Here is a 27,035-nt window from a genome sequence, read left to right as displayed (position 1 = left end):
TGAATGGAACCACCTGAAATTACATACCCCAGGAAGGAGACGGTATTGTGACAAAACTCACATTTCTCAGCCTTCACAAAGAGCTGGTTCTCGAGAAGGCACTGGAGAACTCTGTGGACGTGACCTGTGTTTTCAGCAAGGGACTTAGAGGGGAAAAAAAAATCAAAATGTTGTCAAGATACACAAAAACAAATTGGTTTAGAATGACCCTGAGAACATCATTTACCAAGGCTTGGAAGACAGCAGAGGCATTGGTGAGACCGAATGGCATGACCAGATACTCGTAATGGCCTGGGGTGGTGTTGAAGGCCGTCTTCCACTTGTCCCCTTCGCGGATGCGGACAAAATGATAGATATTACGGAGATCAAGCTTGGTGAAAACTGAGGCTCCTTGTATAGTTCAAATGCCGAGGTCATGAGTGGAAGAGGGCATCAGTTGTTAACAGTGACTTCATTCAGTCCCCGGTAATCAATGCATGGAAAAAACCAGCACCAGCAGGGGAGGAAGATGGCTGGATGATGCCTGCAGCCAGAGACTCTTGAATGTACTTATTCATGGCTTCTGTTTCAGGTATGGACAGGGAATACAGGCGACCCCTTGGGGGAGATATGCCAGGCAAGAGGTCAATAGCACAATCAAATGGACGATGAGGTGGCAGGGAAATTGCCCGGGACTTGCTGAACACAGCCTTGAGGTCCATGTATTCAGGAGGGATGACACCAAGGTCAGGAAATTCCTTGGAGGGATCTAGGCTTGGAGACAAGGGGATCTGAGCATGGTGGAGGCAATGGGAGTGACAGAATGGGCTCCAGACTACAATCTTATGACTGAGCGAGTCAATGTGGGGGTTGTGTTTAACTAACCAGGGATGGCCCAGGACGATGGGAGCTTGAGGAGAGTCAATAACATAAAGGGTTAACTGTTCATGATGGTTGCCGGATAAACTGAGACTCACTGGGGCCGTGACATGGGTGATGTTAGCCAGTCTCTGACTGTTCAAGGCATTGGCTATTAATGGTGACTAGAAAGTAGACGTGGGTAATCCCCACTGGGCAGCCAGCCGGAATCGATAAAACACCCCTCCGCACCAGAATCGACCAAGATGGAGACTGCTCGGTGTTGGACGCTCCACTCCAGAGAAGCAGGTATGAAAGCGAGTGGTGTCAAGGAGGGCCGGACAGGGGTCACGCTCACTAGTACTCCTCATCCTACTGGTGAGCGCTTGGCTTTTACTGGGCAGGTGGAGATTAAGTGGTCTGGTTGGCCACAGTACAGACAGGAACGGGTGCTGATTTTCCTTTGTCTTTCAGTGGGCATCAGGCGGGTACAATCAACCTTCATAGCTTCGGGCTTTGGAACAGGAATTGTAGATGGGGGCAAACGTCAGGGCAATGTAGACTGATGAGGAGGTTGGAACTCGCACTATGCCCCCAGGGACCCTCTGAAACCCCTCCCTGCGGCACTGCTGAAGGCGAACATCAATATGGATGGCCAAATCCACCAGGGCTTCAAAGGTGGCAGGAAGGTCCTGGGTGACCAGCTCAACTTTGATGTCTTTAGAGAGGCTGCTCAGGAAGCTGTCGTACTGTGCCTCTGAGTTCCAGCCGCTGGAGGTGGCTAGGGTCTGGAACTCTATGGCGTAATCTGCACCCCTGGTTCATGTGCAGCATTTCACGGGCAGCCTCTCTCCCATGTTTGGAGCGATCAAACACTTCTCTCATCTCCTCAGAAAATAACTGAAAACTACTGCAGAAAGTAGTCCTGTTCCCCATTCTCTCACCTGACCAGACAGTTGGGTGATGACGTCGGCTACCCTCGCTCGATCAGTCAGAAATGTTGTTGGTTGTAATTCAAAAATGAGGGTGCATTGGGAAAGAAAAGAGCAGCAGGTACGGTGCTCACCTGAATACTTTTCCGAAGGAGGCAGACGGGGCTCTTGGACAGGAGGAGTGAGCAAGACCACAGAGGGCGGGGCAGAAGACACAGTCGCAGAATACTAATGGGTCCTCTGGGACAGCTGGAGTGACTGAGTCTGGGCCACAAGATCGGCTACATTGGCAGAAAGCGACTCCACTGCCCTGAACACGGAGTCCAGCTGGTTCTGGTGTCTCCCCAGCATCACTCCCTGTTGTTCCAGGGCAGCTCTCAGACAGCCAGGGTCTGCTGGATCCATTCTGGCCAGATTGTACTGTTAGGACACTGGAGCAGGGATCTAATCGCAGACCCAGTACTGTGCACACAGTGATGTTAATTGAATAACAAGTGCCAATGTGCAAACAAAGTCAGCATCAAAGTTCAGGCAGAGATCACAACATCCAGAGAAATCCAAAAACCAGAATCAGGAAACAGGCAGAGTTGACAGACAGACATGCTGGAAAGGCTCAGGAAAATTCACTGGCACAATCTAGCAACAAATAGGTGAAAACACAGGACTGAAATACACTGAGCAATAAACAGAGAGGCAGATGATAGGTGGAGCACAATGAGACACAGGTGGCAGCAATACAGGTAATAATGAGAAACAGATGAGAGACGGAGTACTCAGTAATACAGGGGCTGGAGTAGAGCAGGAGCACATAGCAATACAAAACCACAGACTGACAGCTGGGGGGAAACACACAAAAAGACAGAGTTCAACTGGAGATACTGACACTTCAACTACTACCCTCAACCAATTCTGAATCTAAACAGCAATTCGCTGCAGATCCCATGCACCTTAATCTTATGGATTAGTGTTCCATGAGGGACTTTGTCAAACTTCTTACTAAAATCGATGTAGACAAAATTCATTTCCCTACCCTCATCAATCGCTTTTGCCACCTTGTCAAATAACTCAATAAAGTTGGTAAGGCATGACCTGCCATGGACTAAACCACGCTTGCCTTCCCTAATTAGGCCAAGGGTTTCCAAATGCACATATATCCTACTTCTAATAATTTTCTCCAGCAATTGCCCTACAACAGTTGTGAGACTCACTGGTCTATAGTTCCCAGGATTTTCCCTTGTTCCCTTCTTAAATAGAGGTACAAAATCAGCCACTCAATAGTCCTCTGGGATCTCACCTAGAGAGGACACAAAGTTACTGATCAAGGGCCCAACACTTCCTTTCTTTGACCTCTAAACACCCTAAAGTAATTATGCACTCAGCATTTATCTCCTGGTCTTCCATGTCCTTTTCAGTATTCCTTGGTAAATACTGAAGCAAGCTACTCATTAGGTACCTCACTCACATTCTTTGCATCCGAGCTACTATTCCCCCTTTTTCCTAGAGTGGTCCCACTCTCTCCCTAGTTCTCCTCTTACTCTCGATGTATAAATAGAATACCTTAGGTTTCACCTTAATTCTACCTGACTTTTCATGACCCCTCCTGGCTTTGGTAATTCCCTTCTTTCATTATTTTCTGGCTTCTTTATAATCTCATGTGCTTCAGTTGACCCTGACTTTCAAAGCTTTACATACTTTTTGTTTTTAGCTAAATTCATCACCTCTCTGGACATTCAAGGTTCTGTTTTCTTTCCATACATGTCCTTCCTTCTCACAGTACCTTTCCTGTACTCTGTGCAATTGATCTTTAAACGCCCTCCACATGTCTGCTGTGGACTTGCCAGAGAAAATATCTACCCAATTAATGCCCTCGTAATTTGCCCTACTCCAAATTAAAACTCTCCCACAAAGATCATCCCTATGTATAGCTAGCCTGAAAATTACAGAGATGTGTTCAACCACTGAAAGTTCATTCTCCTGGCCATGGCTCATTACCCAACACCAGGTTCAGTATGGCCCCTCCTGTTGTTGGATCATCCACATATTGATTTAAGAAACTTTCCTGGATACACTGAACAAATTCATCCCCATCTAAACCCTTTACACCAAGAGGGTCCCAGTTTATATAAGGTAAGTTGAAATCCCCCATGACAACAGCCCTATCATTTGTTTACACAGTTCCTTAATCTGATTTCATATCTGTTGCTCAATGTCCTGGTGATTATTTGGTGGTCTGTAGTACAATCTCATCCGTGTGATTGCACCCTTCCTATTCCTGAGTTCCATCCAAATGGACATTGTGTTTGACCTCCCCATTATGTCTCCTCTGAGTGCAACTGTGATATTGTCCCTGATTAGTAGTGTAATGTCACCCCCTCCTTTACCTCCCCTTCTATCTTTTCTAAAACTTCAAAAAACTGGTACATTAATCACCCATTCCTTCCCCTCTCTCAAACAAGTTTCAGTAATGGCCAGAACATCATAGTTCCGTGTATTGACCCATGCTCTGAGTTATTCACCCTTACCATAATGCTCCTAGCATTAAAATATACAAACTTCAAACAACGGGATTCATCACACCTGTTTTTTTTTCAATATTGCCTTTCAATCCCTCCCCTAACATCTGCCTTTCAGTCCGATCCTTCCCTCCGGGTCTCAGCCGCCTGCAAAACTAGTTTAAACTCACCGAAGCAGCATGAGCAAACCTCTCGGCCAAGGTTGTAATCTGTTCTATTTCCCCCATTCATACCTGCACTCGCCCATGGCACAGATTACAATGGAGGTCCTTCACTTCAACCCTTTTCCTAACTCTTTATACTCACTGTACAGGGCCTCTCCTCCTTTTGTGCCTATGTCATCAGTGCCAATATGCACCACAGCCTCTGGCTGATCCCCCTCCCCTTGAGAATATCCTGCAGCTGCTCCAATATGTCATGAACCCTATCATCCGTGAGGTAACACACCCTCCTGGTGTCTCTTTTGCGGCCACAGAATCTTCTTTCTGTCCCCCTATCGAGTACTACACTGCCTGACTTTACATTCCCCTGTCAAGCCTCAAAGCCAACCACATGGGCACCAGCCTTGCAGCTGCTGTCATGCTTTGATGGGTCATCCCCCCAGTAGTCCAAAGGCATATACCTGTTGCTGTGGGGAATGGACACAGGAAACCATTCCTGGCAGTCACCCAACATTAGGAGTTTGAAGAGATTTGGTATGTCAACAAAAACACTCTTAAACTTCTATAGAGGTACCGTGGAGAGCATTCTGCATCACTGCCTGGTATGGGGGGGAGGGGACCAAAAGAAGCTGCAGAGGATTGTAAATCTAGTCAGCTCCATCTTGGCAACTAGCCTACAAAGTACCCAGGACATCTTCAAGGAGCGGTGTCTCAGAAAGGCAGCGTCCATTATTAAGGACCTCCAGCACCCAGGGCATGCCCTTTTCTCACTGTTACCATCAGGTAGGAGGTACAGAAGCCTGAAGGCACACGTTCAGTGATTCAGGAACAGCTTCTTCTCCTTTGCCAAGAGATTCCTAAATGGACATTGAACCTGTGAACACTACCTCACTTTTTCAATATATATCTCTGTTTTTGCATGATTTTTAATCTCCAATATACATATACTGTAATTGATTTACTTATTTATTTATTTCTTCTATATTATGTATTGCATTGAACTGCTGTTGCATGAACTACACAAATTTCATGATACATGCCAGTGATAATAAACCTGATTCTGATTCCGCCTACTATCCAATGCCTGTACTCTGGGTGTGACCACTTCTTCAAAAGTCTTGTCCATAATATCTTTGCCTCCTGTATAATCCTGTGTGCGTCCAACTGCCGTCAGTCAGTTAGGTGCTGAAGTTGGATGCACTTCCTACAGATGTCACGATCAGGGAAAGCATCAAGTATCCTGAATTCCCAGATCTGACAGGTGGAGCATTCCATCCCAAAAAAGAGAAAAGCAAACATTGCTCATATGATAACATCTTGGTCTAGGAAGCATTCTTGTGAACCTCCTCTGGACCCTCTCCAATTCCAGCACATCTTTTCTAAAATGAGGAGCCCAAAACTGTTCACAATACTCAAGGTGAGACCTTACCAGTGCCTTACAAAGCCTCAGCATCATATCCCTGCTCTTGTATTCCAGACCTCTTGAAATGAATACTAACATTGCATTTGCCTTCCTCACCACCAACTCTACCTACAAGTTAACCTACAGTGTGTTCTGCACAAGGACTCCCAAGTCCCGTTGCATCTCAAATTTTAGGATTTCCTCCCTATTTAGAAAATAGTCTGCACATTTATTTCTACTACCATACATTTTCCAACATTGTATTTCATTTGCCACTCTCTTGCCCATTCTCCTAATCTGTCTAAGTCCTTCAACAGCCCACCTGTTTCCTCAACACTACCTGCCCCTCCACCAATCTTCGTATCATCTGCAAACTTGGCAACAAAGCCATCTATTCCATAATCTAAATCATTGATTCTTTAAAAGAAGCGGTCCCAACATCGACCCCTGTGGAACACCACTAGTCACTGGCAGCCAACCAGAAAAAGATCCTTTTATTTCCACTCACTGCCTCCTACCAGCCAATGCTCTAACCATGCCAGTAACTTTCCTGTCATTCCATGGTCTGTTAACTTGGTAAGCAGCCTCGTGTGGCAGCTTGTCAAAGGCCTTGTGCCAGGATTCCATGATATCTTGGATCAAGTTCTCAGTATTATCAGGAAGGAGGGTGAGCAGCCAGATGTCGTGGTCCATGTAGGGACCAATGACGTGGATAGGGAGGAGGAGGAGGTCCTGCAAAGAGAGTTTGGGGAGTTAGCTGCAAAATTAAAGGACAGGACCTCCAGGATTGCAATCGCAGGATTGCTACCCGTGCCACGTGCTAGTGAGGCTAGAAATAGGAAGATAATGCAGCTAAATACATGGCTAAGGAGATGGTGCAGGAGGGAGGGCTTCATGTTTCTGGACAATTGGGCTTTGTTCCAGGGAAGGTGGGACCTGTTCCAACGGGACGATTTGCACCTGAGCTGGAGGGGACTAACATCCTTGGGGGTAGATTTGCTAGTGCTGCTCCGGAGGGTTTAAACTAGATTTGCAGGGGGAGAGGAACCAGAGGTTTAGAGCAGATAGTGAGGTGGAGGAGGATAAAGGCCATGTGAGGATTGCATGTATAGACAGAAATCAAAGGTTTGTACATGATAGAAATGTTCTCAGTTGCATCTATTTCAATGCAAGGAGTATTGTAGGTAAGGCAGATGAGTTTAGGGCGTGGATTGGCACGTGGGATTACGACATTATTGCTATTAGTGAGACTTGGTTGCAGGAGGGGCAGGACTGGCAGCTTAATGTTCTGGGGTTCCATTGTTTCAGACGTGACAGAGGGGGATGAATGAAAGGAGGAGGAGTGGCATAACTAGTCAGGGAAAATATCACAGCTGTGCGTAGACAGGACAGCCCGGAGGGCCTGTCTACAGAGGCCATATGGGTGGAGCTGGAAAATGGGAAAGATGTGATCATACTAATAGGGTTGTATTATAGACCGCCCAATAGTCAGAGAGAATTGGAGGAGCAAATCTGTAGAGAGATAGCAGACCGATATAAGAAACAGAAAGTTGTAATAGTAGGGGATTTTAACTTTCCACATATTGACTGGAACTACCATACTATGAAAGGGCCAGATGGCTTGGAGTTTGTCAAATGTGTTCAGGAAAGTTTTCTAAATCAATATATTGTGGTACCTACGAGAGAGGATGCAATACTCGATCTCCTATTAGGGAACCAGACAGGTCAGGTGACAGAAGTATGTGTAGGCGAACATTTTGGGTCCAGTGACCATAATGTCATTAGTTTCAAGTTAATTATGGATAAGGATAGTCTGGTCCTCAAGTTGAGGTTCTAAATTGGAGAAGGGCCAATTTTGCGGAAATGAGTAAGAATCTAGGAAGAGTGGATTAGGATAATTTGTTTTCTGGCAAGGATGTGTTCAGTAAGTGGAAGGCCTTCAAAGGCGAAATTTTGAGAGTGCAGAGTTTGCATGTTCCTGCCAGGATTAAAGGCAAAGTTAACAGGCATAGGGAACCTTGGTTTTCAAGGGATATTGGCGATCGGGTTAAGAAAAAGGGAGAGATGTATAGCAGGTATAGGCAACAAGGAACAAATGAGGTACTTGAAGAGTATAGAAAATGTAAGAAAATACTAAAGAAGGATATCAGGAAGGCAAAAAGAAGACATGAAGTTGCTTTGGCAAATAACATGAAGGTAAACCCAAAGGCTTTCTACAAGTATATTACGAGAAAAAGGATAGTAAGGGACAAAATTGGTCCCCTAGAAGATCAGAGTGGTCATCTACGTGTGGAGCCTCACGAGATGGGGAAGATCTTAAACAGTTTTTTGCATCAGTATCTACTCAGGAAACTGGCATATGGAAGGAAGGGAAACAAGCAGTAGTGTCATGGAACATATAGAGGTTAAAGAGGAGGAGGTGCTTGCTGCCTTACAGCGAATAAGGGTAGATAAATCCCTCGGGCCTGATATGATATTTCCTTGGACCTTGAGAGAGGCTGGTGTAGAAATTGCAGGGGCCCTGGCAGAAATATTTAAAATGTCCTTTGCCACGGGTATGGTGCCGGAGGATTGGAGGGTAGCTCATGTTGTTCCGTTATTTGAAAAAGGCTCCAAAAGTAATTACAGGCCGGTGAGCCTGACATCAGTAGTAGGTAGATTATTGGAAGGTGTTCTGAGAGATCGGATATGCAAGTATTTGGGTAGCCAAGGGCTGCTTAAGGATAGTCAGCATAGCTTTGTGCGTGGTAGATCGTGTTTAACGAATCTTGTAGAGTTTTTCGAGAAGGTTACCAAGAAAGTAGATGAAGGAAAGGCTGTGGATGTTGTCTACATGGACCTTTGACAAGGTCCCACATGGGAGGTTAGTTCAGAAGGTCGGACACTAGGTATCCGTGGAGACATTGTAAACTGGATTCGAAATTGGCTGTGTGGGAGAAGACAGAGAGTAGTAGTGGATGATTGCTTCTCAGACAGGAGGCCTGTGACTAGTGGTGTGCCTCATGGTTCTGTGCTGGGACCATTGTTGTTTGGTGTCTATATCAATGATCTAGATGGTAATGAGGTAAATTGGATCAGCAAGGTTGCGGATGACACTAAGATTGGAGGCATTGTAGACAGCAAGGAAGGCTTTCAAAGCTTGCAGAGGGATCTGGACCAACTGGAAAAATGGGCCAGAAAATGGCAGATGGAATTTAATGCAGACAAGTGTGAGGTGTTGCATTTTGGAAAGACAAATCAAGGTAGGACATACACAGTAAATGGTGGGGCACTGAAGAGTGCAGAGGAACAAAGGGATCTGGGAGTTCAGATACATAATTCCCTGAAAATGGTGTCACAGGTAGACAGGGTTGTAAAGAAGGCTTTTGGCATCCTGGCATCCATGAATCAAAGTATTGCGTGTTGGAGTTGGGATGTTATGGTGAGGTTGTATAAGACATTCATGAGGCTAAATTTGGAGTATTGTGTGCAGTTCTGGTCACCTAACTATAGGAAGGATATCAGTAAGATTGAAAAAGTGCAGAAAAGATTTACTAGGATGTTTGCCGGGTCTTCAGGAGTTGAGTTACGGGGAAAGATTGAACAGGTTAGGACTTTATTCCTTGGAGCGTAGAAGAATGAGGGGGGATTTGATAGAGGTTTACAAAATTATGAGGGGTATAGACAGAGTAAATATGAGTAGGCTCTTTCCACTTAGATTAGGAGAGATAAATACGAGAGGACATGGCTTTAGGGTGAAAGGGGAAAGGTTTAGGGAGAACTTCTTCACTCAGAGAGTGGTGGGAGTGTGGAACGAGCTGCCATCTGACGTGGTAAATGCGGGCTTACTCTTAAGTTTTAAGAATAAATTGGAAAAGTACATGGATGGGAGAGGTCTGGAGGGTTATGGATTGGGTGCAGGTCAATGGGACTAGTGGAATAAAGTTTCGGCACAGACAAGAAGGGCCAAATGGCCTGTTTTCTGTTATGTAGTGTTCTATGGCAAGTCCAAATATACAACATCCACTGCATCCCCTTTATCTATCTGATGTGTAATCTCCTCAAAGAATACCAATAATTTTCCTTTAACGAAACCATGCTGACTTTGTTCTATCTTGTCCTGCGTCATCAGGTACTCCATAATCTCATCCTTAATATCTCCAACATCTTCCCAACGATTGAGGTCAGGCTAACTGGTCTATAATTTCCTTTCTGCTGCCTCCCTCCTGTCTTAAAGAGTGGAGTGACATTTGCAATTTTCCAGTCCTCTGGCACCATGTCAGAGTCCAATGATTTTTGAAAGATCATTACTAATGCCTCCACAATCTCTACTACTACCTCTTTCAGAACCCCAGGGTGCAGTTCATCCGGTCCGGGTGACTTACATACCCTTAGATCGTTCAGCTTTTTGAGTACCTTTGCCCTTGTGATAGTAGCACTTCTCTTCCCTCACACCCTTCAATGTCTTGTAGACTGCGAGTGTCTTCCACTGTGAAGACTGATGCAAAACCAAACTCATGGTTAGCAGAATGAAATTTCAGTGCCAGCGACCCAGTTTCAAAAGACCACCATCTGCAAGGACTTTATATGTGCTTGCCGTGAGTTGGTTTCCTCTGGGTGCTCTGGTTTCCTCCTGCATTCCAAAGACATACAGGTTAGTAGGTTAATTGGTCACATGGGTCAGAAGGGCCTATTACCATGCTGTAGCCCTTAATAAAAAAAAAAGACCAGTTAACTACTCTATTCAGAATCTACCTATTTAATAGTTACCCTGCATTTCTATATTTTGGGCTTAAGTGGATGATGTATGCTTTTTTTCACATGGTATTCTGTCTGCCACGGCTTTGCCTTCAGGTGATGATATCCCCCTGAAGCCTCTCTCATTATTGTCACAGTCTATTCTGCTACTCACCTCCATATCAGCATCAAATATAGACATAATATACTCCCGAAGCCTCTCTCATTATCGTCACAGTCTAATCTGCTACTCACCTCCATATCAGCATATTACACTTCAAATATGGACATATTTCACTTGAGCCTGCATCTAAATATTGATACCGGTGTGACAGGACTGATCCCTGTGGCATTAGATTATCTGAAAATGACCTGTATATTCCTGCCAGCTGTTTGCTGTAACTGAACGTGGAACATAAAACAGTGCAGACTATGATGTCTGTGTCAGAGTAATCAAACTAGTAACAACTACTGGCTTCTGCCTGTGCACTGTCCCTATCCTTCCATTCTCTGTACATTGTACCTATCTCAGAGCCTCCTAAGTGCCTGCATCGTATTTGCCATTACCCTTAACCCTGTAGTGCATTACAGGCACTCACCACTCTGTGTGACAACTTGCCACACATATCCACTTTGAATTTACTCCTCTCAACTTAAATGCAAGCCTATTATTAGTCATTTTGATGCTGGGAGAAAAGATTCTGTCATAACCTTATACATCAATATCAGGTTTCCCCTCAGTCTCAGTTGCTGCAGATAAAACATCCCAACTTTGCCCAAACTGACCTTTGTAGTACATACAGGCAGCATTCTTGAAAACCTCTTCTGCACCCTCTCTTTGCAGAGAACTTCCAGGAAGGTGGCAGCGTGTTTGATCACAGCAGCTTCTCTGGGGTCGACCAAAGGTCTTACTGTCCTTTTTAACGTATTTTTTATGATCCTAAGACCCTGCTGGACATTAAGAACTTAGAGTACTCAGGTCTACCCCATCAGCGAGTTGCTTGTTGGCAGAGGAACTGAAGGAGCTGGACTTGGTGCAGGTTGTGCTGCTGCCCACATCATAGAGTCGTCGGTTTGCAAAGGAGGTGTGAATTCTAAAGCAAGTGATTGTCTTAGTTGCTTTTCTTGTGATCGCAAGACCCCCATTGGATTTTGTTAATGTGGAATGTTGCAAGTCCAATTCACTGATTCATTAGCGTTGGCAGCAGAGGACGATGAGGGAGCTGCTTGGCCTCGGTTGTAGCAAGGACTAGGCCTCATGCCGCGGTGTTGCCTCTTTACAGCCACCCAGGAGAGAGGTGTCGGAATCAGTACACTCCACCAGAGGCAGTGTAGCTGGAGCTGGTGCTGCCCCTGGTGTTTACTTAGCAGAAAACAAGTCATATTGTGTTCGACTGCAGATTGCTGCAACGTTCATGGACTTAGGGCCTTGGATAGTATATTTTTTCTGTGGCTGTATTTTACTGATATCTTATATGTGCATACTAGCTTATGTGGGCTATTTGTGCTTTGTGCTGTGTGTGACTGCTGGTACTGTGGTTTGCACCTTGTCCTTGGAGTAGTGCTGTTTCATTTGACTGTATTCCTATGTGGTTGACTGACAATTAAACTTGAACATTTTGAACTGCAAAGCCTTGTCAACTCCCTATAATGGAGCATCCAGAATTAAATGCAATACTCCAGATGCTGCTTAATCAGTTTTATAAAATTTGCTGTACATGATGTGGTACCCTATTTATTAGGGAACCAGGCCGGGAGCCTTCATTCAGCTGTGACTGATTCCCCAGCTTTACAGTCCTGTCACTGTAATTCTTCATCCAAATCCCAGTCTGATCTCTCCCTTTCCAGCCTCCTACACAGTCATGAAGCTCAAAGTAAATTCATGGCGCAACATTTCTTCTTCTGACTTCTTTCAACAATAATTCAGTAGCTTCAGATAATCAGCATACATAGAAAGTTCATTTCAGTTTTCAGTTTTAACTTCTAGTAATTTAGATAATTATTCTCATTTCTCTATATACACCTCCTGTGAATAGGTATCTTCTTTGTTTACTTAACAAAGAAACAGTGCACACGCTGAAATCCAATACAAAAGCAAAAGTAATTAATAAGCTCTGAGCTGTTGAACCTTAATACCTCCCTGTACAACCGGATCCCCGTTGGTATGGATTGGAAAGAACATCTCCTCCACAAACATCATCACCTAAAACTTCTGTAGAGCTTAATACACATTGTATTGAAAGGACAGTCAGGAAGGCTCTGTTGTTAAAATATGAAATTGAATCATTAGAAAGAGGTGACATAGGATTGGAAGATGTTAAATCATTGTGGTAGAGCTAAGGAACTGTAAGGGCAAAAATACCCTGATGAGAGTTGTATACAGACCCCCAAACAGTAGTAAGGATGTGGCCTATAAACTACAAAGGGAAATAGAAAATGCATGACAAAAGGGCAATGTTACAATAGTCACAGGGGACTTCAATATGCAGATTGATTAGGAAAATCAGTTTGGTGCTGGGTTACATGAGGGAGAATTTCAAGAGTACCTATGAGATAGCTTTTTAGAGCAGCTTGTGGTTGAGTCCACTAGGGGATAGCTATTCTGGATTGGGTGTTGTGCAATGAACCAGAATTGATTAGAGAGCTTAAAGTAAAAGGTAAGTCACTGAAAGAGGTGGCTGTAGACAGGCTACAGAAAGACTTTGCCAAATTATGAGAAAGTGCAAAGAAATGACAGAATACAGTATTCGGAAGTGTATGGTCATGCACTTTGGTAGAAGAAATGAAACGGTTAACTATTTTTGAAATGGACAGAAAATACAAAAAACTGAGGTGCAGAGGAACTTGCAAGTCCTTGTGCAGGAATCCCTAAAGGTTTATATAGGTTAATATGCGGGTTGAGTCTGTGGTGAGAAAGACAGATGTAGTGTTGGCATTCATTTCAAGAGGATGAGAATATAAAAGCAAGGATGTAATGCTGAGACTTTATAAAGCACTGGTGAGGCATCATTTCGAGTATTGTGAGCAATTTTGTGCCTCTTATCTTAGAAAAGATGTTCTGAAACTGGACAGGGTTCAGAGGATATTCACAAAAATGATTCCAGGATGAATGGCTTGTCATGTGAAGAGCGTTTGATGGCTCTGGGCCTGTATTCACTGGAACTCAGAAGAATGAGAGGTGGCCTCATTGAAACCTATCGAATGATGAAAGGCCTTAATAGAATGGGTGTGAAGAGGATGTTTCTTATGGTGAGAATATCTAACACCAGAAGGCACAGCCTCAGAATAGAGGGGCTTCCTTTTAGAATGGAGATGAGGAGGAATTTCTTTAGGCGGAGAGTGGTGAATCTGTGAAATTCATTACCACAGGAAGCTGTGGAGGCCAAGTCTTTATGTATGTTTAAAGCAGAGGTTAATAAATTCTTGACTGGCCAGGGCATGAAGGGATATGGGGAGAAGGCAGGAAATTGGGGCTGAGAGGGAAATTGGATCAGCCATGATGAAATGTCAGAACAGATTTGATGGGCCAAATGGCTTAATTCTGCTCTTACATCTTATGGTCTTATGGTGTTATGCATAGTTGAGTATATCCTTACTGATAGCATTGCAACCTGGTATGGAAATCTACAGAAAGTGATGGATACAACCCAGGACATGACAGGCAAAGCCCTCCCTCATCACTGAGCACATTTGCAAGGAGCACTGCCACAAGAAAGCAGAATCCATCATCAAAGAGCCCTGCCATTCAGACAATGCTGTCTCCATCAGGCAGGAGATTCGGGAGTCTTGGGTTTTTCACAACCAGTTTCAGGAACATTATTATTCTACAACCATCAGGCTCCTGAACCGGTGTGCATAACTTCACCCACCACAACTCTGAACTGATTCCACAATCAACAGACTTACTTTCAAGGACTCTACAACCCATGTTCTCAGCATTACTTACTTCTTTTATTTGCACAATTTGTCTTCTTTTGCAGATTGGTTGCTTGTTAGTCTTTGTTTGTGTATAGTTTTCATGCAAATTGTATTTCCTTATTTTCTTGTAAATGCCTGCAAGAAAATGAACTCAGGGTAGCATATGGTGACATGTATATACTTTGCTAATACATTTGCTTTAACATTGACTTTTTGCTGAACAAAAACTAGAACCACTTGAGGAAAACAGCTAATCCTTCAGGTGCATGAAGGCAGGTCTCTTTGTCTTTAACAAACTCTTGCACAGGTTTATTTAAAGTTATAGCACAAGAGATCCAAGGTGAGCAGGCTAATTTGGCAAGGTGACACAAAGCAGAGTGTAGGGGAAGTCGATGATCACGGGTATACTACAGTAATCAGTGTGGACCCTTTACACTTTGTGATGTTTTTTAACAACTTGGGTATGAATAAAGAAGATCTGCTTAGTCAGTTAGTTGACGACTCAAATGTTATTACAGTTGTCGATAGAAAGGATGCCCACAGCTACAGAGACCATAAAACCATAAGACATAGGAGCAGAATTAGGCCATTCAACCCATTGAGTCTGCTCCACCATTCCATCATGGCTGATCCTGGATCCCACTCAACCCCATACACCTGCCTTCTCACCATATCCTTTGATGCCCTGACCAATCAGGAAACGATCAACTTCCGCCTTAAATATGTGCACGGACTTGGCCTCCACTGCAGTCTGTAGCGGAGCATTCCACAAAGTTACTACTCTCTGGCTAAAAAAATAAATAAATCCCCTTTACCTCTTGCAAAAGGGTCACCCCTCAATTTTGAGGCTGCGCCCTCTGGCTCTGGATACCCTCACCGGAGAGAACATCATCTCCACATCCACCTTATCTAGTCCTTTCAATATTCGGCAGGTTTCAATGAGATCCCCATGCATTCTTCTAAATTCCAGTGACTACAGGCCCAAAGCTGCCAAATGCTTCTGATATGTTAACCCCTTCATTCATGAACCTCCTCTGGACTCGCTCCAATAACAACACATCCTTTCTGAGATATGGGGCCCAAAACTGCTCACAATACTCTGTGCGGCCTGACTAGTGTCTTTTAAAGCCTCAGCTTTATCTCCTTACTTTTATATTCTATTCCCCTGGAAAAAAGATGCCAACATTGCATTTGCCTTCTTTACCACAGACTCAACCCGTAAATTAACCTTCAAGGAGTCTTGCATGAGGACTCCTAAGTCCCTCTGCACCTCTGATGTTTGAACCTTCTCCCCCTCTTAGATAATAGACCACATTATTATTCCTTTTACTAAAATGCATTATCATACATTTCCTGACACTGTATTCCATTTGCCACTTTTTTGCCCATTCTTCCAATTTGTCTAAGTCCTGCTGCAGTCACATTGCTTCCTCAGCACTACCTAGCCCTTCATATCATCCGAAAACCATCAATTCCATTATCTGAATCATTGACAAACAAAGCAAAAAGCAGCAGTCCCAATACTGACCCCTGAGGAACACCACTAGTCACTGGCAACCAACCAGAAAAGGCTCTTTTTGGCTGCGATATACGATGGGCGTGGTTGAGCAATGGAGGATCGTTAGGAAATACTGAATTAAACGTATCCTTTAAAAGTTGAGCAAAGAATATTAAAGGATCTCCATCCTCAACATCCTCATGTCAAGCAGCCTCATGTGTGGCACCTTATCTAATGCCTTCTGAAAATCCAAGTAAATGACATTCGCTCCCTCTCCGTTGTCCAGCCTGCCTGTTACTTCCTCAAAGAACAGATCTGTCAGGGAAGATTTCCTTTTACAGAAACCATTCTGACTTTGACTTATTTTCTCACTAGTTTGCAGGTATCTCAAAACCTCATCCTTAATAATAGACCAACACTTTCCCAACCATTGAGATTAGGCTAATGGGCTGTAATTTCCTTTCTTTAGCCTTCCTCCCTTCTTAAAGAGTGGAGTAACATTTGCAATCTTCCATTCCCCTGGGACCATGCCAGAATCAAGTGATTCTTGAAAGATCTTGAACAATGCATCTGTTATCTCTTCTGCAACCTCTCTCAGAACCCGTAAGACCTTTCAGTTTGCCTAGTACTTTTTCCTTTGTAATAGCAATGGCACTCACTCCTGCTCCCTAACACTCATAGACCTCTGGCACACTGCTAGTGTCTTCCACCCAGAAGACAGAGGCAAAGTACCCAACAAGTTCATCTGCCATTTCTTTGGCCTCACCAGCATCATTTTCCAGTGGTCCAACATCAACTATCACCTCACTCTTTATATGTATGAAAAAAAAGACTTTTCGTATCCTGCTTTATATTATTGGCTAGTCGGCCCTTATATTTCATCTTTTCCCTTATAGCTTTTTTAGTTGCCTTTTATTGGATTTTAAAAACTTCCCAATCATCCAACTTCCAACTCACTTTTGCTGCCTTATATTTCCTTTTCTTGGTTCTTATGCAGAACTTTCCTTCCCTTGTCAGCCATGGTTGCCTACTCCTGCCATATGAGAACTTCTTCCTCTGTGGGACATATCTATCCTGCGCTTTGTGAACTATTCCCAGAATCTTCAGCCGTCTCTGTTCTGACTTCATCCCTGCCAATATCCTCCTCTAATCCACCTGGGCAAGCTCCTCTCTCATGCCTCCGTAATTCCCTTTATTCCATTGTGATACTGATACATGTGACTTATGCATCTCCCTGTCAAATTCCAGTATGAATTCAATCACATTATGATCACTACCTCCTCAGGCTTCCTTTACATTAAGCTCCCTAATAAGATCCAGGTTATTACATAGCACCCAATCTAAGATGGCCTTTCCCCAAGTAGCCTTGAGCACAAGCTGCTCCAAAAAGCCATCTTGTAGGCATTCAACAGACTCCCTCTCTTGCAATCTGACACCAACCTGATTTTCCCAATCCCCTTGCAAATTGAAGTACCCCATTACAGTTGTGACGTTACCCTTATTACATGCCTTTTCAAACTTCCTTTGCTATCTCAACCCCACTTCTTGGCTACTATTTTGAGGCCTATGTATGATTCCCATAATGTTTTTTTCACCCTTGTAATTTCTTAACTCCACCCACAAAGATTCAACATTCTCTGACCCTATCTCACCTCTTTCTAAAGAAGTAATTCTGTCTCTTACCAACAGAGCCACACCACCGCCTGTGCCTTCCTGCCTGTGCCTTTGATACAAAGTATATCCTTTGACGTTAGTTTCCCCCTGATCCCAGGGGGAAAACCAATTTCCCCCTGGGATCAATAAAGTATGACTATGACTATGACTAAGCTCCCAACTATGGCCTTCTTTCAGCCACAACTCCATGATGCCCACAATGTCATACAGACTAATCTCTAATTGCACCACGAGTTCGTCCACCTTATTCCGAATATTATGTGCATTTAAATACAGCACCTTTAGTCCTGCATTCTTCACCCTGACAGACATACGCAAGCGTAGATCAGTTGGAAAGTTGGGTGGAACATTGCAGATGAAATTTAATCCCGACAAGCATAAGATGATAAATGATGGGAGATCAAATAAGGTTAAAAGTAAATGGTAGGACATTAAAAATGTTGATTATCAGGAAGCCCAATGGGTCCAAGGCCATACTTCCCGGAAAGAAACAATGCAGGTGGTAATAACAGTACATATGGCATGCTTGCCTATAGATAGGCGAGCCACAGAATTTAAAAATTAAGATGTTATGTCAGAACTTTTCAATCCACCTTAGATATTTTGTGCAGTTCTAACAAATTACAGATATGGTAAACACTACAATACGAATACTAATGTGGTTTTCATTTGGTTCACATTTTCCAGGAGGCAAGGATTTGAACGGGCAGACTTGGAATATACGGACAAATTGCAACATTATACAAGTGGTCATGGTTAGTGCAGATACCATCTTTTTATTTATTTATTCACCATGAACTAAAATTGGCAGAAAATTGGTGAGTAAATTGTTACACTTAGATCCTAGTATATTTCCAGATTTGATGCTACAGCTAAGGATAGGCGATGCTTTAAAAAAAAAATCAGTAAAACTACTGATGTATTAATGATTGTAACTTGCCTTAAAGGCGAAAGCAATGTGTATTACTGTTGCCCACACTGTAATAACTTCAAGTATGGAAATTTGCCTCCGAATCGTCGTAGCTGTTTTAAGCACCATGTCAGTTTCTGCCATTTCTGACTCATTTATTGTACATATATACTAATGTTATGCATCTGATTATAATGACCTTACACTAAGCTTACATTACACCATGGATGTTCATTATTAGCAATGGTAGCTCATATGGTAACATTTTTAACAATGAGAGACAAATGTTCCATGAAATATAAAGCTGATTCATGTTTACAACACAGCACTGGCACAGCAGGATGGTACAGTGATGCAGCTGCAAGAGCCACTGCCTTACAGCCTGAAATCTGGGTTCAAAGCAGACTTAACAAGAACGTGGGAAAAAAATTTTAAAAAACTTAAAATTAATGTAGGATCAGTGTATGTGGGTGGCTGATGGCCAATTCAAGTTTTATGGGCTGAAGGGCCTCTTTATGACTCTGACATAGTTAGCAAGAAAGGGCATTAAAAAGATCTAAAGCAATCTTTCTGTAACCTAGAGCTGAATGTACTGTCATCACATTGAAATGTGAATTTATGCTTGAGGGAGTGCAGGAGGTGTTACACAATACATTTCTCAGACAATGAAAAACTCCGAAGAGTAAGAGGGCAGTACTGTGAGTGAGGTGTGTTCATCCATTTAATCACAGAATCAAGGTTGTGGGCCCGGTTTGGGTTTACTGTCAGGCGTCACCTGGATAGCACTGGGTACTGAATAGAAAAGCTAGGCTGATACAAACTCAGAGGCAAGGACCATAGGTCTTTTCATCTGGGGGATGAAAGCTGTATTTGAGCCTGGTGGTTATGCTTTCAGGTTTTTGTACTTTCTGCCCAGTGTATGAGGGGGGGAGGGAGAATGTCTGAGAGGGGTGGAGTCTTTGATTATGCTGCCTGCTTTTCAGGGGTATTGAGAATAGATAGAATTCGTAGAGGGGAGTTGTTTTTTTCTGATGTGCTGAGCTGTGTCCACAGCTCTCTTCGGTTTCCTGTGATCACACGCAGAGCTGTTCCCATACCATGCCATATGAATCCAGAGTGAGTGCTTTCTGAGCTTAGACATGTCCTGCGATAGGGAAGCAATTGGAAGCCCTGCAAGTGGTTGCATTCTCATAGGGGCTGGTGAATAGTGAGGACAACTCTGGCAGATGAGATTCATTCCTCCATGCCAGGCCCCACGTATCCCAATGGGGGGGCATTGGGAGCAAGAGTGGACCCAAATGCAAGACACATCTTGTGAGGTTAATTAAATTTAGTTTATTGTTCGATATCAGGAGAGATAGGCAGGAGCAGGAGTAGCGAACTGGACAAGGACTCAGGACTACGACTAGGCTGGGAGTAAGGGTCTGGGCTAGGACTCGGAATTGGATCCCAGAACTAGAGGAGACATGAAGAGGCTAGGGTATGGACTCCGAGCCAGAGACTGGGCAAGGACCCAGTACCTGGGTCTTGCCTCGGGCTCGGACCCCAGAACCAGGCAAGGACATGACATGGGCTAGGGAGAGGAGGAACATGGGAACACAGAACCCCGGTCTCGGGAGAGCAGGTACATGGAATGATGGACACTTACACAGAACACAATGCCGGGACCCCTCCTTGGGTACAGGACATAGGGCCGGAACTCACACACAGAACAGAGCCGGGACCCCTCCTTGGGTACAGGACATAGGGCCGGGACTCATATTCAACAGGACACTAACATGAGACTGGACAGTACAAAACAATGACAAACAGATCCTATCTAGCTTCGGCGATAGAATTAGACAGAGGTGCAGACGAGGGCTACAGATGAGGCGAGGCAAGGCTTCAGGAGGGGGGGCAGAGAAGGGATTCAGACAGGGGGGTAGGACAGGAATCACAGACCGCCAGGGCCAGGGTTTGACTCGGTACTTGGATGCCGCCAAGTAGTGGCGAGCTCTCAACTCAGCTCGGGAACAGTAGACAGCAGTTCTTGATTCCCTCCGGCAGGTTAACTGACCTCGGTGAGGAAACTTTGCAGGCTCGCTTTGGCGAGGTAACTTGACAGGGTTGCTCCGGTGAGGAGAGGCGAATTACCGGTACTCGCTTCGGCAGAGACTAGGCTTGCTCCGGCCAGATGACATCGGCACACCGTGCCTTTGGTGACTTTGCAGATGCTCTCACGCTGAATAGCTGAAAGCCGGAGACTATAAACTACCGGTTCAACCGAGAGTAAATTGCCTCCAAACACCAAGGCCGAGGGTCACAGGAAAACAGGGAATCAACGGTCCGGATCGTAACATAAACAAAGTAAATCCAGACCATGACACCACGGGGTTCTGCTGAACACACCCTGAACAATCTGACTACAAAGAAAAGCCGCAGCAGCAAGGTGTCAATGCTGTTACCAGGGGAATAACAGGCACATTCCAGAGTTTAGTTGTCGTGGTATGGTTCGGGAAGCTGTGACGTGTGCAGTGCCGGATCTGCAGGCCACTGTTTACCTCCTGCCGCCAGAGTCCAGTGGCAATGCAGGAACTGAATTCCTGCTGCATCTTAGGATGTCAGGGTCGCTCCTGCAAGCACGGACTCTCAGACACCATCATCACCAGTGCATACAATCCTGAAATGCCAGATTGTTAAGCTGGTGCCTCACACACTGGACCAGTCTGTTGAAGACATCCCGTGGTACACCCATATATCCGAGCCAGCACTAGAGCCAGAATACAGAAATTGTAAAATTTCTTCAAGCCATATTATTGTGGTTTTCAACAATATAACTTGTACTTTCGAAGTTGTGCATACAGATTCACAATTCATGATTGTGTGAGTACTGATTACTGTGCAAAGCTCTCAAAGATGGAATCATAGTTTCAGAATTTCAATTAAATCTTTGGTTGCGTCTTCCTGGTCAGTTGGATGAGGCTGATGTAACCTGTCTCCATTTTCCATTCAAACGTTAGCGTGTTGGCCATGGAGATTCACCTCAGGAAGTTCTTAGATTCCAGATAGAACATAGAATAGTACAGCACAGTACAGGCCCTTCGGCCCACAATGTTGTGCCAACTCTCAAACCCTGCCTCCCATATAAGCCCCCACCTTAGATTCCTCCATATACCTGTCTAGTAGTCTCTTAAACTTCACTGGTCTATCTTCCTCCACCACTGACTCAGGCAGTGCATTCCACGCACCAACCACTCTCTGAGTAAAAAACCTTCCTCTAATATCCCCCTTGAACTTCCCACCCCTTACCTTAAGGCCATGTCCTCTTATATTGGGCAGTGGTGCCCTGGGGAAGAGGCGCTGGCTATCCACTCTATCTATTCCTCTTATTATCTTGTACACCTCTATCATGTCTCCTCTCATCCTCCTTCTCTCCAAAGAGTAAAGCCCTAGCTCCCTTAATCTCTGATCATAATGCATACTTTCTAAACCAGGCAGCATCCTGGTAAATCTCCTCTGTACCCTTTCCAATGCTTCCACATCCTTCCTATAGTGAGGTGACCGGAACTGGACGCAATACTCCAAGTGTGGCCTAACCAGAGTTTTATAGAGCTGCATCATTACATCACGATTCTTAAACTCTATCCCTCAACTTATGAAAGCTAACACCCCATAAGCTTTCTTAACTACCCTATCCACCTGTGAGGCAACTTTCAGGGATCTGTGGACATGTACCCCGAGATCCCTGTGCTCCTCCACACTACCAAGTATCCTGCCATTTACTTTGTACTCTGCCTTGGAGTTTGTCCTTCCAAAGTGTACCACCTCACACTTCTCGGGGTTGAACTGCATCTGCCACTTCTCAGCCCACTTCTGCATCCTATCAATGTCTCTCTGCAATCCTTGACAATCCTCTACACTATCTACAACACCACCAACCTTTGTGTCGTCTGCAAACTTGCCAACCCACCCTTCTACCCCCACATCCAGGTCGTTAATAAAAATCACAAAAAGTAGACGTCCCAGAACCGATCCTTATGGGACACCACTAGTCACAATTCTCCAATCTGAATGTATTCCCTCCACCACGACCCTCTGCCTTCTGCAGGCAAGCCAATTCTGAATCCACCTGGCCAAACTTCCCTGGATCCCATGCCTTCTAACTTTCTGAATAAGCCTACCGTGTGGAACCTTGTCAAATGCCTTACTAAAATCCATATAGGTCACATCCACTGCACTACCCTCATCTATATGCCTGGTCACCTTGTTAGACATGATCTGCCCTTCACAAAGCGATGCTGACTGTCCCTGATCAGACCATGATTCTCTAAATGCCTATAGATCCTATCTCTAAGAATCTTTTCCAACAGCTTTCCCACCACAGACGTAAGGCTCACTGGTCTATAATTACCCGGACTGTCCCTATTACCTTTTTTGACAAGGGGACAACATTCGCCTCCCTCCAATCCTCCGGTACCATTCCCGTGGACAGCGAGGACATAAAGATCCTAGCCAGTGGCTCAGCAATCTCTTCTCTCGCCTCGTGGAGCAGCCTGGGGAATATTCCATCAGGCCCCGGGGACTTATCTGTCCTAATGTTTTTTAACAACTCCAACACCTCCTCTCCCTTAATATCAGCATGCTCCAGAACATCAACCTCACTCATATTGTCCTCACCATCATCAAGTTCCCTCTCATTGGTGAATACCAAAGAGAAGTATTCATTGAGGACCTCGCTCACTTCCACAGCCTCCAGGCACATCTTCCCACCTTTATTTCTAATCGGTCCTACCTTCACTCCTGTCATCCTTTTTTTCTTCACATAATTGAAGAATGCCTTGGAGTTTTCCTTTACCCTACTCACCAAGGCCTTCTCATGCCCCCTTCTTGCTCTTCTCAGCCCCTTCTTAAGCTCCTTTCTTGCTTCCCTATATTCCTCAATAGACCCAGCTGATCCTTGCTTCCTAAACCTCATGTATGCTGCCTTCTTCCTCCTGACTAGATTTTCCACCTCACTTGTCACCCATGGTTCCTTCACCCTACCATTCTTGATGTGTGTGAACTCACAAAACATCATGAAAGAATATTTTGGGTTCTTTTTTTTTCACTTTACTGATGAACTCTAGGTGAATAGTACTACCTGAATACTTCCACAGTCGAGTTCTTAGTAACTACAATATCCCAGTGATACCTTGATGGAATATCTTCACAGTTCCATTTTCTCTTCACAGTGACGCCTGGTATGAAGATTTACATTGACCCTTTCACATACGAAGATCCCAATGAGGCTGTAAAGGAATTTGCAAAAGATATTGACATATCGAGTGTGAAGATCGAACAAGTCATTGGTGCAGGTATGCATATGTTCTGTGGGCGTATTTTCTTTTGAAGCAGTAGGATAATGCTTCCTCAGTTTTATCAGGTTAGAATAACTTGCTGGTACACTAAACATAGCAAGTGCTGCACTCAGTGATTTTGAGCCTGCTGAAGAGTGAGAAGCAAAACTGAAGTTTCAGGTCAATGGTTTTTATAAGAGCTGAGATCTGGTAACTTTTCAGTCAAAGAGGAGTTTTCAGGATTAATAGAAAATTGGTAACAGAACATAAGGCCGCAGCAATCAAATGATTTGGCAGACTGACAACACAAAAGGATGGTAACTAAGAATGGATAGCTCAGCAGGTTAAAAGGGACCCACCAGCGATGTAACACAGACCCATCATTTAATAAAAAGGAAAGAGACAGGACATGGGTCGATCTACCTGCTCTAGGATTTGTTGGGTCAATTGATAACAGCGTTTATGCAAGAAAACAAAACAAACTGCAGATGCTGAAAATTGGAAATAAAGATAGAAATACCGGAAGCACACTGTAGGTTAAGCAGCATCGGAGGAGAAAGACACAAAATTAATATCAAAAATTCTAAGAAGGAGCAAAGATGCAAGAATTGCAAAGAAGCTGGAGAAATAATAGATAGGGCAAATAGAATGACGGGTAGAGTGAGTCCAGTATGGAAAGGGTGTGGAGAATGAGACCAGGGTGGAAAAGGTGTGGAGAGTGGGTCCGGGGTGGAAAGGGTGTGGAGAGTGAGTCTGGGGTGGAAAGGGTGTGGAGAGTGTGTCCAGGGTGGAAAGGGTGTGGAGAGTGAGTCCGGGGTGGAATAGGTGTGGAGCCTGAGACCAGTGTGGAAAGGGTGTGGAGAGTGAGTCTGGGGTGGAAAGGGTGTGGAGAGTGAGTCCAGTGTGGAAAGGGTGTGGAGAGTGAGTCTGGGGTGGAAAGGGTGTGGAGAGTGAGACCAGTGTGGAAAGGGTGTGGAGAGTGAGTCCGGGGTGGAAAGGGTGTGGAGAGTGAGTCCGGGGTGGAATGGGTGTGGAGAGTGAGACCAGTGTGGAAAGGGTGTGGAGAGTGAGTCCGGGGTGGAAAGGGTGTGGAGAGTGAGTCCAGTGTGGAAAGGGTGTGGAGAGTGAGTCCGGGGTGGAAAGGGTGTGGAGAGTGAGTCCAGTGTGGAAAGGGTGTGGAGAGTGAGTCTGGGGTGGAAAGGGTGTGGAGAGTGAGTCCGGGGTGGAAAGGGTGTGGAGAGTGGGTCCGGGGCGGAAAGGGTGTGGAGAGTGAGACCAGTGTGGAAAGGGTGTGGAGAGTGAGTCCAGTGTGGAAAGGGTGTGGAGAGTGAGTCCGGGGTGGAAAGGGTGTGGACAGTGAGTCCAGTGTGGAAAGGGTGTGGAGAGTGAGTCTGGGGTGGAAAGGGTGTGGAGAGTGAGTCCGGGGTGGAAAGGGTGTGGAGAGTGGGTCCGGGGTGGAAAGGGTGTGGAGAGTGAGACCAGTGTAGAAAGGGTGTGGAGAGTGAGTCCAGTGTGGAAAGGGTGTGGAGAGTGAGTCCAGTGTGGAAAGGGTGTGGAGAGTGAGTCCGGGGCGGAAAGGGTGTGGAGAGTGAGTCCAGGGTAACAGTATAAGTTTTGGAAGAAGCCATCTCATTGATTACTTTTGAATAGAAAAACAAAATCATGACACAGGATGGAAGAATCAAGTAAATGGTGCGTTAGGCAGGATCCACCCATCGCACACCACCTTCTTTTGACTGGGCTAAACTCTAAATCAAGAACATCAGAATAATCAATATTTCTGACTTCTGTGTTGAAGCACCTTCAATAACTCCCAAAAGACTGAGGTTTGGTAAAATACTGAAAGGCTTTTATTCGCTGTACAATACGACCTCCACGGTGAGTGTCTTCCCCCGGACTGAGGGGGAGGGGCAAGGCAAACACCTTTATACAGGACTCTGTGGGAGGGGCCACAGGGGCAGTCAACAGAGGGACGTGTCCAGACAGTTAACCCAGTTACAACATATATATGGTTTACCATATGTGTCTCACAACTCCCATAGTTGCAGGTTCTGGTAATGTTCATTTTGTTTACATTTGTCATTTATTTATTTGCTACCTACTCATTCTTTTTGCAATTCTGTTTCAAAACTCAAAGTCAAATTACATTTATTTTCAAAGTATGTATACATTATACAAGTTTGAGATTCGTTTTCTAACAGGCAGCCATGAAACAAACAACCAAAAAAAACATGTTTATATACATGTATAAAAAGAGGACTATCTCAATCCTGACGAAGGGTCTCGGTCCAAAACATCGGCTGTACCTCTTCCTAGAGATGCTGCCTGGCCTGCTGCATTCACCAGCAACTTTTATGTGTGTTGCCTAGAAACGACATCATGCCCATAAAAAAGAATCCATAAAAAAATAAAAGAATGAGAGAAATCAAAAGAGAAAACTGTCGAGCACTCAGTGTGCAATGGAAAAAAAATCATGCAAACTGTAATTGCAAGCAACTAGTGTTTCTGAGCTGAAGTCCACAAAGAGAGCCCTAGACCCATTATTCAGTGCAGCATGTAGCAGCAATCTGAAATAAACCTCATGTAGCAGCAATCTGAAATGGCCCATACCTCACCTGGGCCTCGACACATTGTACTTTTCAATCTGGTCCCGTGCTTAAATCTCCATCCAAACAATGGGTTCTGCTGCTTAGATATGCTCTGGACCCTGGGCCCACAGCTTCAATTTGTCCTGTGCCCGACCTTTCACGTTTTTCAATGCTCTCAGTGATGGGCCTGCTGCCTCACCTTGCCTTGGGAATGCCACATTGAATTGCCCCAAGTCCAAAGGGAAGTTACAGGCTATTAATTATGATAATCATTTGCCAGGAAAAGTGTGAATAACAAAGTATTTACAGTAGCTGTTTTCCATGTTTCGTTGGCTGGGGTTCACCAGCGCCATCTTAAACAGGAAGGACTGAGACACGACGATTCCTATCTTCTGCACTCTGATGCACATTCTCATAGTGCTTTGACAATTGGTCCATGATAGCCACGAGCCACTCATTTACAGTAAGGCTGCTCTCGTTCCAATTTATTCTCCCACATTCCCATTCTCATCTCAGATTCTGACATTAATTTATGTGCCGGGGTAATTTGCAGTGGTCAATTAGACTAAAA

General features: G+C 44.6%; 1 protein-coding gene across 5 annotated transcripts in view; it reads left to right on the top strand.

The window, feature by feature from the left end:
- The window catches only part of LOC140188781 (ephrin type-B receptor 2), a 490,120-nt gene that overhangs the window by 412,836 nt on the left and 50,249 nt on the right, over positions 1–27,035 (top strand). For all 5 annotated transcript variants that reach the window (XM_072245411.1, XM_072245408.1, XM_072245409.1 and 2 more), the window contains 2 exons: positions 18,339–18,406; positions 23,772–23,894. In XM_072245411.1, the coding sequence (XP_072101512.1) occupies positions 18,339–18,406; positions 23,772–23,894 (191 nt within the window). The remainder of the gene's footprint in view (positions 1–18,338; positions 18,407–23,771; positions 23,895–27,035) is intronic.

The sequence above is a fragment of the Mobula birostris genome, chromosome 27 (assembly GCF_030028105.1).
Source record: "Mobula birostris isolate sMobBir1 chromosome 27, sMobBir1.hap1, whole genome shotgun sequence".
NCBI lineage: Eukaryota > Metazoa > Chordata > Chondrichthyes > Myliobatiformes > Myliobatidae > Mobula > Mobula birostris.
Note: the sequence above shows the minus strand (reverse complement) of the source record. Positions and strands in the feature narration are given on the sequence as shown.